This window comes from Felis catus, chromosome D4 (genome assembly GCF_018350175.1).
Source record: "Felis catus isolate Fca126 chromosome D4, F.catus_Fca126_mat1.0, whole genome shotgun sequence".
Taxonomy (NCBI): Eukaryota; Metazoa; Chordata; class Mammalia; order Carnivora; family Felidae; genus Felis; species Felis catus.
The window spans coordinates 5,082,642-5,092,882 of record NC_058380.1 but is presented as its reverse complement, the minus strand read 5'-3'; the positions used below and the strand labels follow the sequence as shown (position 1 = coordinate 5,092,882).

Below are 10,241 nucleotides of genomic sequence, written 5' to 3'. Positions count from 1 at the left end.
AAGGATAAAGATTATATGCAGCAAAAGCATCCTCTGTGTGGCGAGAAGGACAGTGAAATTGTTACTCTTCAGATCTCACCAAACTGGCTTTATTTACAAACATATTTATATTGGAACCTAAGCGATTTTCTAGAGACTAACACGAACATGAGGAAATTGAGCTTCTCGGGCAGCATTTCCCTGCACGCCTGGGAGAAACGTGGAATCCTTTGGAAGTTCTTGTCTATTTCAGGGGTGTGTACGTCTCTGTGGCCAGGAGTTTGGAGCAGGTCCTCAATTTACCTCCCTGAATTTGGATAGATGGCACAAAAGACTCCGTGTTACGGCCTGGGCTGGTGAGCGAGCACTCCCGAAGGAAGCATCTGTCAGAGCTTGGCATGCATCGTGGAAGGCGTAAGACGGCCCAGCCTGTGTCCTGTCGGCACAGATCTTATCACGTATCAGGGGAAGCACCAGGAGGAGGCAAACAGGGATGGAACCCATCTCCAGGAGCATCCGTGTCGTTAGGAAGCATGTGACAATCAGGATGTCACTCCCGCTCCAAAACAGCACAGTGCGAATGTCTGTCCCGTGTAAATACACAGAAGCATTGTGCTTTTCTTATAAAAAGATACCCATTACACATAAACATTTGGGTCCGTGTTGATAACTAAACAAGCAAAATGCAAGTCCCATCTAAATTTCTCCAAAGGCAGCTATTTCAAATTTTTACATTTTCCCGTAGTTTATTTGGAAAATCACCTTTCTATCTGTCACATGGCCAGCTCAGGGCTGGTTAGCCTAAAAGTCGCTGGCCTGAATTCAAATACGTTTGCACTTCCTCTTCCGGGCTTTAATAAAGGCTCGCCCACAAGTGTGAGGTCTGGTTTGGAAACTGTCAGAAGCGAGCTTACTTGAATACAGCGTGTTGTACACGGGGCAGTGGGAAGTCAGCAGGAGATGCCCGTTGAAAGCTGAGAGTCACGTTGGGATCTTTAAGGTGTTGAGAACGAAGACTGTTCTAGAGCACAGTGTCCTCATAATTTGTTTTCCTCCTCCTCTCATTAGGAGGCTGTTGGCCTTTTTTTTTTTTTTTTTTTTTTTTGCTATGTTCAATTTTATTTCAAGTAGGGTTGTTTACATTACTGTTGTGTCTTAGCTTTTAAAAGTTACAAGTTACCTTGTATAAATTATATAGAAGATGTAAGGAGTAATAAAAAAGGAACCCATAAACATCCCAACCTGCCTAAAAAATGCAGCATCATCCACATCTCCAGGGACATCTGTACATCCCTCCCCCCGGTCATCAACCCCATTCATTACTTTCAGTGTGTTCTTTATATTTTTACCAAAATAAATGTGTTGCTAAATAACATATTGTTTTATTTTGTATAGCTTTGAAATTGGGACAAATGGAATCATCCTGTACAATTTTTCTGCAAATAGCCTTTTTTATTTTATTTTATTTTATTTTATTTTCTAATGTTTATTTATTTTGAGAGAGAGAGAGAGAGAGAGAGAGAGAGAGCATGAGGGGGGGAGAGAGAATCCCAAGCAGGCTCTGAGCTGTCAGTGCAGAGCCCGACTTGGGGCTCAAACTCATGAACCGTGAGATCATGACCTGAGCCGAAACCAAGAGTCAGATACTCAGCAGACTGAGCCACCCAGGCACCCCTATTTTATTTTACTTCTTACTCATTAGAAAGAGAAGTTTTTTTTCTTGCAATTTCAAAATTTTCTCTTCCTACATAATTTACTCTTCTGATGTTAAGCTGTATTTTGTTTAAGTTCACTTTAGCATGATACTCGGCATACCAACAGTACTTATTTTCCACATGATTGGACCGGGTTGTTCCCCATTTTTTGCTATTACAAAATGGGGGAGTTTCTCTAGTCCCAGCAGTGAAATCGCTCTGTCAAAGGGCCCGCTGTCTTCAGCCCGTGCCAGGTCATAATAAAGCGTTTTCCGAACTTACTGTTCGGAATGGCCCTAATTCACACCCCCACCTCAGTCAACACATGTGCACGGCCACATCACACACAGGAAGCATTCAGCGATGCCAGAGAAACACTCCAGATCAAAGGAATTCTCAGAACCTAAACCACTTTCTAGATACTCACCTGAATATTAAGAAATTCAGGTTCATGGGTAGCATTTCGCTGCAGGCCTTGGAGAAACGTGGAATCATCCGAAGTCCTTATCTAATCTACTTCAGGGAGTGTTTTCAGAAATAAAGGAGAAAAGGGGAAGAAGAGAAAATACTTGTAGAAATACAATGTGAAAAAAAATAATGGCTGAAACCTTACCAAATCTGATGGAAAATCTGAATCCATAGATTTGACGTTTACCTGCAGTAAAATCAAAGCAGATCTGCTCTTAGATTCGTCACGGTCAAGTCAGGGGAAAACAAGGAGAAAATTTTGAAATTGCGAGACAAAAACTTCTCTTTGTACACCAGAGGACCACACGTAGATTAGCCACTGACTTTTGCTAAGAACCAGTGGAGGAAAGGTTTTGAGATGACAACAGTCAAAAAGCTGAAAGGAAAAAAAAAAAATCTGTCAACACAGAATTCTATATCTAGCAAATCTGTCCTTTCAAAATGTAGACCAAAAGATTTTTCCAGGTATACAAACTTACAAGAATTATTGAAGGAAACCTTTTAAACTAGAAAAAAAAAAAAAAAAAACCAGCTTCTTAGATTTGAAAATGATAGATTTTTTTTTTTATTTAATTTTTTTTTAACATTTATTTATTTTGGGGACAGAGAGAGACAGAGCATGAACGGGGGAGGGGCAGAGAGAGAGGGAGACACAGAATCGGAAGCAGGCCCCAGGCTCTGAGCCATCAGCCCAGAGCCTGACGCGGGGCTCGAACTCATGGACCGCGAGATCGTGACCTGAGCCGAAGTCGGACGCTCAACCGACTGAGCCACCCAGGGGCCCCGAAAATGATAGATTTCTTAAAGAATGTACGTGAGTGTGCCTATGTGTGCATCCATACAGAACGTTCTAAAAGTGTTTCTGCACTTTAACCTCTACTGGTTTCAGAAGCATTAAAAATGCTAGAAATGTATGAAAAACAAACTTGGAAGATTTCGCTGTTTTAATTTGTTTTCTATTTAGCTTTATAAATTTTGAATAATTATTTTTTTAAAATTTTTTTTAACGTTTATTTATTTTTGAGACAGAGCGAGACAGAGCATGAACAGGGGAGGGTCAGAGACAGAGGGAGACACAGAATCCGAAACAGGCTCCAGGCTCCGAGCGGTCAGCACAGAGCCCGACGCGGGGCTCGAACCCACAGACCGCGAGATCATGACCTGAGCCGAAGTCGGCCGCTCAACCGACCGAGCCACCCAGGCGCCCCCGAATAATTATTTTTTAAGTTTATTTATTTTGAGAGAGACCATGTGTGAGCACATGAGTGGGGGAGGGGCAGAGAGAGAGGGAGAGGGAGAGGCCCAAGCAGGTTCCACACCGTCAGCACAGAGTCCCATGCAGGACTCGAACCCACTGACGGGGAGACGGTGACCTGGGCAGAAATCAAGAGTTAGATCCTCAGCACAGGGAGCCGCCCAGGCACCCTGGTTTTGAATAATTATTAATTTAATTTTCTGAGTCCCTCTAGCTGAAGATTATTTACTCATTGACCTAAAGCATTTTAAAATGTTTTCAAAATGCACCCGGCTGAGGAAGTACAACAGAAATTTGAGTTCGGTGTCTGGGGTGATGCAAGACAAAACCACGCTATGTGGGGAAACTGGGAGTTGCAGACAGAGGGCAGCCCAAGAATAAAACTCCCTGGGAATTAACCAAAAATTCCAGGGACAACGCCAGATTTTTAAAAGCTATGAAACTGAGGGAGCGCAAGTAGAGATCTCAAAGGAAGCAGGTATTATCAGAGTTCCTGGGGAACAAAGGTGGATCTCCAGCCGGGGAGGAGGGTGGTCCTGGAGGTGCCGGAGGGTTGGGGGAGGGAGCTGCAGGCTGGATGATGGGGAGGGGCCGTGGTCCAGCTACTTCTGTCCCCTCCCTGCCCTCAGGGGCCCTTTGTGACCAGGCCACGGCTCTGTGATGTGGTGTGATGTGATGTGATGTGAGCCTGGGGCTCTTGTCCCCAAGTACGAGCTCAGCGCTCAGTTGCGCGAGGACAGTGGTGGGATCAGGAACTAAGGCTTCGAGTAAGGAGATGGAGAATATTCTCTTCGCTCTGAGAAGCATTAGCGCTGGTTGGCTGAGCTCCAGCCTCCCCTCCTGGACAACCCAGACCATCTTCTGCTTCCTGTGTGGACTGTCGTTCTTCCTCCTGTTGATCTCCTGCTTCCAGACGGACCCAACATCCTCAGCACCACGAACGAAACGCAGAAGCAGCAGAAAGGTAAGGAACCTTGGCCCGGACCCAGCAGAGAGGAGGATTCCGTCTTCTTTTCCATCATCGTTTCCACTTTTCTGAGTCACTGGGGAGACTCCCGAGCTGGGAAAGAGCAGGACGGGTGTTCTCGGGGGAAGAAGAGAGCACCATCCTCCCAGGCCGGGCCGGGCCAGGCCAGGCAGGGGTGAGAGGGGCAGGAGGGCTTCTCCCGGGAGGTCTCGGGCCAGGAGGCCGGGTGTGGCAGAGGGCTCCAGGGCCGCGGCCCCAACACAGTGACCGGAGGACAGGAGGCCCAGAGCTCCATCCCCGGGGGAGGACAGGCTGCTGGGCACCGGGCCGGCAGCCACCTTCCCGGGGCAGGTGTCTCAGGAGAGCTGGCCTCGGTTGGGGCCGATCGAGGGCGGCGCCGAGCCCGGGAGGCCCCGAGCAGGGGCGGCAGCGGGGCTCGGGGCTCGGGAAGCGAGGTGCTTCCTCCAGGCGCTGAGATGCACCCGCAGGTCTGGGAACGTTTCTCGAGCAGACGAACAGGGACGGAGAGATTTCTCGCATCGAAAATCCGCGCGTCCATTCTTCAAAGTAGAAAAACGGAGAACAGTTTTGTCCACTTTGCAAATGAGGAACAGGAAAGAAAGCCCCCCCCCCCCGCCGCCCCATGAGTTGAATGTAGGAAGTCGCGCCGTTCTTGAACACAGAGCACCTGCAGCCATCGAGGCGAGAGAGACTGGGGGTCCCGTCCCCCCAACCCCGTGTTCTCTCGTCTCTGCAGCAGGTGGCGCCACGGCGAAGGAGCACCAGAGGCAAGAACAGCGAGATCCTGAAAGGTAAGGGGCCGCCGCTGAGCCCTGCGCCCCTGGCGAGTGTCCCTCCTGCTCCGAGCGCCCAGCCCTGCCGTCTCCGGGACACCCGCGTCCGTCCCTCAGGAAACAGAGCCTCAGGAGGCTCCCGGGACGGAGGGCGGAACCCCGAGGCCTCCCAGATTCTGGGCCAGAACCAGCCCGAGGGGCCGGACACGGGTGTCGCCCGGCAGGGGCCTGGGACCTCCAGCTCCAGCTGTGACCAGGTTGTGGAACTTTGCTCAGGTTCCTCGGGGAGGCGACCCGGCCCTTTCTCCCCCCACAAGGTCACGAGTGGGGAAGCTCTCCGTAAAGGACCAAGCGACCCCCACGGTGGGTCTTGTTGCCACCGTGAGACCACGTGGCCTCGGACACCGATGTTCGGGGCTCCCGAGTCTACTCCCCCAAAGGTGTCCCCTAAAGGGACACTGCACCCGCCTCCCGTAAGACCCCCGGGCCCCCGCCTTCGGCTCTGTGACCGGGTCTCTCGCCTCCAGCTTACAGAAACTGCCTGCAGGAGCTAGAAGAGGTTCAGGACCTTGTTTCCCTTCTGCGAAGGTAAAGAATCTTGCCCCTTCTCTCCCGGGTGGGCCTCTCAGAGCCTCTGGTGGGACCCCAGGGCTGCAGGGGGCGGGGGGAGCCCTGGGGACGGAGATCGGATACGGCCCCGGGGGGAGGGACGGCGGGAGCGCTGTGAAGCGGGTGGGGGGGCCCGGAGGGCGGTGATGGCCACCCCTGGCCCTGTCTGCTCCCGGCTGCATCACGTGCCTCCTCGTGTCTCCCACAGCCACTTGGGGCTGCTCTCTGACCAGGGAGGCCTTCATCAGCTCTTGGGGCAAGAAGCCCCTGGGGCCAAGGGCAAAGCAGCACCTGCCGGAGCCCATCAGCCATGCAGGGAGCCCGTGAGAGATGCCGCGCCCGCCAGGGCCCCGCCGGCGTCCCCCGCTCCTCTGGCCTCCACGCTGTCACCAACCCCAACGACCTCCTCGGTGTCTGTTCGTTCGAACTCCTCCCTGAGTGCTCCTTGGCCGCCAGAGTCTTGCCTTCCCCTGGGTGGCTTTTCACCCCAGCCCCTTGCTCTTCCCCCTTCCCCGCCCCGTCTCCCTTCTCCGGAGGCCAGCCCTCCACCTCGGCCAGACTCCACTTTAGCTCTCCCTCAGTGCAATTCCATAGCACGCCCGCTGGACGCCGTCCCACGGAGCCCGTCTCCACACACCCCCTGGGTCGCCTCTGCCATCCCAGCCATCTCGGGCTTGGGCCTCTCAAGCTGTCCCATTTCGGCCCTGTCCTGGTGGCAGGCAGCCGCCAAAGCCTGGCGCCCCTCCACCTCAACACGCTTGGAATCCTGGCAAGAGCCTCATTCCCACCAGCACCCGGAGGCCTCGTTCTGGGGAGGCCCCGGGAACAGACAGGCGGAGGCCGGCGTCCTCTCTTTCATCGGTCCTGATGTCCAGAAGCTGCTGGAGGTTCTCATCACCAAGAAAACAGAGCTGAGGTTTTGGAAGGAGAAGGAAAAGAAGGAAGAGCCAGGCTACCACGTGAACTCTCTGGGGAGTACGTTCACGTCGCCGCGGGGCGGGCGGGACCCCGTGGGTTACCGATCCTTCCGGAGCATGAAAGGCGAGCCACAACAGCTGCTCGGCCCTGAGCAGCCTCCACATCCCAAGATTTCGGGGGACAATTTACGGCTGAAATGCAGCCAGCTCTTCTGGGGTCTCCCCATTCTGCACAGTGAGTCCCTGGTGGCCACTGTCAGTGTGACTGGTCCCCCACTGGAGTCACCCTCTGTCGTTTTCAATGATCTCTCTCATGCCTTACCATCCCAAATTCAGGCTGGCATAGCTTCTCGTCTGTCACTGGACCAGCCCTTCGCTCACCCTGCGGCTGAGCCCCAAGCCTTGACCCCAAGTTTGTCCCAGTCCCAGCCCCTGCCTCCGGCTCAGGTCGAGGCCCGGGCCCACCTTGCACCCTCTGTCCCAGTGGGGCCACCTTCTCTCCCACCTCGGATGGCCGGTGAGGCATCGGACCCTCCCATCCAGAATAACATGCCATTGTTCATCCCAAATGCAATTCAAAACCTGGAGTGTCACTTTCTGAAGAAGCAACTAGAAAGGAACAGGACTCTACCCTCTGTGGTGAAACGATCTCAGGACATCTTCAGCCGGGTCCTTCCCGACTTCCCCCAGGACAGCCCGGCCTCCCAGGCCCACGGGCCAGTCTCCGTCCTCCCCTTCCCCTCCGGGGACTTGACCAGCCCCGAGCTCCAGAACCATCTGGAACCACATCTTGGAAAGAGGTCCACGAAGCAGCAAGGTGGCGGGCCCCACAGGATCCAACCGTCCGTGGAGCTGGGCCAGCCTCAGGGCGAGCCCCCGAAGGTGCCACAGGCACAGAGCGGAAGCCTCCAGGCTGCCCAGGAGACCAGGTGGAGGGGCCCAGCGCGGACCACACCAGGAGAAAACCTGGGCGAGGATGCAGGGCCTAGTGTGGGGAGGGGCCGGAGAGATCTACACGGGAGCTTGATCAGCTCTTCGTCGAAGGTTTCAGGAATAAACTCTGAGGGATCACACACAGGCTTGATGAAGACGAGCGGCCCAGGCCAGAATCATCCAGAACAGCTCCTGAGAGCCCATTTGGGCAGGAAAGTGGGGCAGATCACAGAGGGCCAGAGCCCTGTGAGTGTTCATGATTCCAGGCTTGCTGCCAGCCATGGCCCGGACCCTCCTGGAAAGCCCAGCGCTCACAGGGAAACGGGAACTCCCGCATTTCCCAAGCACCCGGAGCCCCGCGTGAACATCCCCCACAATTTCTCCATCCTCAGTCCATACACTCAGCAGATGCTGGAAGCACATATCATAAGGTTTCGGGTGAGGCACAGATGGGGCCTGCCCCTCAAGGTCGTCAAGCCTCTAAATTTCTTTAAGCTGCAAAAGAGCTCAATCTTTCCACCACCCTCCACTCTCTGCTCGGCCACCCGTCCACCTAAGGCCCGGGCGGAAGCCAAGTTCTTGGAAAAACCTCCTGAGCCCCATCGAGGAGAGAAGGTCATAGCAGAAGAGTCCGTTCTCACCCTGGGGAGTCCCCTCCTTGACCCCCACCCTGCACGTGAGGAAATCCAGCAGACCCTGGGTGAGTCTCCGCCCGGTGACGGCCCTCGGCCCCCGGGGGCCCCTGTGGCTGGACGGGAGGCCGGGCTACGTCCTCAGACGCCCGCATACAGCTTCGTGGGCAGAGTCTGGCACAGCAAGACTGGCGTGGGGGCTCCTCAGAACCGCAGCCTGGAGGCAAGTCCAGCAAGGGCCACAGAGGAGCCAAGGAGAAGGAGCGGGGGTCGGACGTCTCGGGACGCCTGCGGCCGCATGTCGGTACTCAAGCTCAGCTTCGAATCCCGGTCCTCGAGCGCCCAACGGGCCAAGGAGGTGGGGGAGGGCGAGGAGGCCCCTGCCTGGGGAGACACCTTGGAACCCGGTGTGCTGGCCAGCAATCAAAGCGTCAAACCAGACGTGAGAAGATCAGGGTCATCCGGGAGCAGTCAAGGCCCCTCCACACCTCCCGCGTCGGTGGCTCGAGCCCAGGAAGGGGTTGAGGCTCAGCTTGAAGGGTTCGAGCGCCAGGGGTCGGTCGAGTCGGAGGAGCCTCGGGGCCCTGGCCGCGGTGTGCTCCTGCAGGACTGTGAAACTGGCGTGCTCCTGCAAGACTGTGCCACCGATGACCTTCTTCAAGACTGTCACTCTGATGTGTTGCTTGTGGCGGACGTCTTGGCCTCTCACAGATCTCCGTCCGGCTGCCAGAGTGAGTCTAGTACAGACACGTCAACTTCCTGGACGTCCTCTCCCTTCGTCTCGCAGGCACAGAACCGCCGGGGGCAGCCAGACCCACTGGGACGGTGGGGCCTCCGTAGCCCCCGGAGCAAGGCGTCCGTCCACGCCGACGACGGGAGAGAGGCCTACAGGAGGCTCAGCCCGGGAGGGCGTGAGAAATGGCTGGCAGAGCTGAAGCCCTTCCAGGCCAGTGTGATGAGCCACCGTGCCCAGGAGGAGGACTCGGCAGAGTCCTCAAGAAGCAGGTTCGCTCAGCTCCTGCCCAAGAAGGAGGACACTGCTCCAGAAGGCCACTTGAGAAAAAGCGTGAGGTACCTCCTGCAGTGGATCTTTCCCAGTAAAGGCAAAGGCCCGGAAGATCCCGGGCACAGGGGCCAGGCTGCAGCAGCCCCGGCCCAGACGCAGGGGCCCGTCTCAGGCACATCGGTTGAGGACGGCGAGTCTGCCGGGGCTCAGGTGCTCATGACGGCCGTGGGTCGCATCCTAGAGGAGAACCTGGTGCCTCGCCAACGACTCAGAGCCTCGGAGGCCAGCTGGCGCCAAAGGGAACCCCAGGCGCTGGCAGGTGCCGGTGTCTGCTACCACAGGGTCCTCTCCTACCAAGAGCAGAGGAGAGTGATGAGAGAGACCGCCTGCAACCTGCAGGCCACCCCCGACGGCCACGGCTGTCCTAACGAGAACCGGTGCCGTAGAGGCAGAGACGGCAGGTGGGCCTTCGTACCCAGGATGCCGGGGTCCCCAGACGGACCCTGCCACCACGGGCGGATGCCGGCCAGAGCCTCGGGCCGCCCTCACCGCCCCCACTGCCCCAGGCACTGCCTCCTTCAAAACTATGTCTCATCCGGTCAATCCGTGTGTGCTTCTCATGCCTTTCTTGGGAGGACACCTTTTCTCCAAGAAAGGATGCACACAGTACAGAGAAAAATGTATTTTTCTCAGGATAGCACATCCTCTATGGGCTAATGGCTTCTTCCCGCCACAGTGTTTATTGTTTTCCAAAATAAATGTTTGTTTATCTCAGGAGAGGAGCTGGCCTCTGTCTGTGCCCCGCGGGGCGGGGGGGGGGGGGGGGGGGGGAGGATCCGGGCATGCTCTCCCCCAGTGCCTGCTTTGGCTCCCGGAAGTAATAGAGCCCTGGAAGGAGGGTGGCCACGTGGTATACTCCAGACCCCCTCCCTCACACACCTTCGGTTTCCAAAACAAACGAAAGAGGACCGCAACCCAGAAGACCCC

At 55.5% G+C, this 10,241-nt stretch overlaps 1 protein-coding gene across 1 annotated transcript; it reads left to right on the top strand.

The window, feature by feature from the left end:
• The first annotated feature begins 3,642 nt into the window (after positions 1 to 3,642).
• On the top strand, positions 3,643 to 10,031 carry LOC101096613 (spermatogenesis-associated protein 31E1). The gene is made up of 4 exons (XM_023243265.2): positions 3,643 to 4,360; positions 5,121 to 5,175; positions 5,685 to 5,745; positions 5,975 to 10,031. The coding sequence occupies exons 1-4, from the start codon at positions 4,172 to 4,174 to the stop codon at positions 9,969 to 9,971; spliced, it is 4,302 nt and encodes a 1,433-aa protein (XP_023099033.2). The 5' UTR covers positions 3,643 to 4,171; the 3' UTR covers positions 9,972 to 10,031.
• Positions 10,032 to 10,241: the final 210 nt, after the last annotated feature.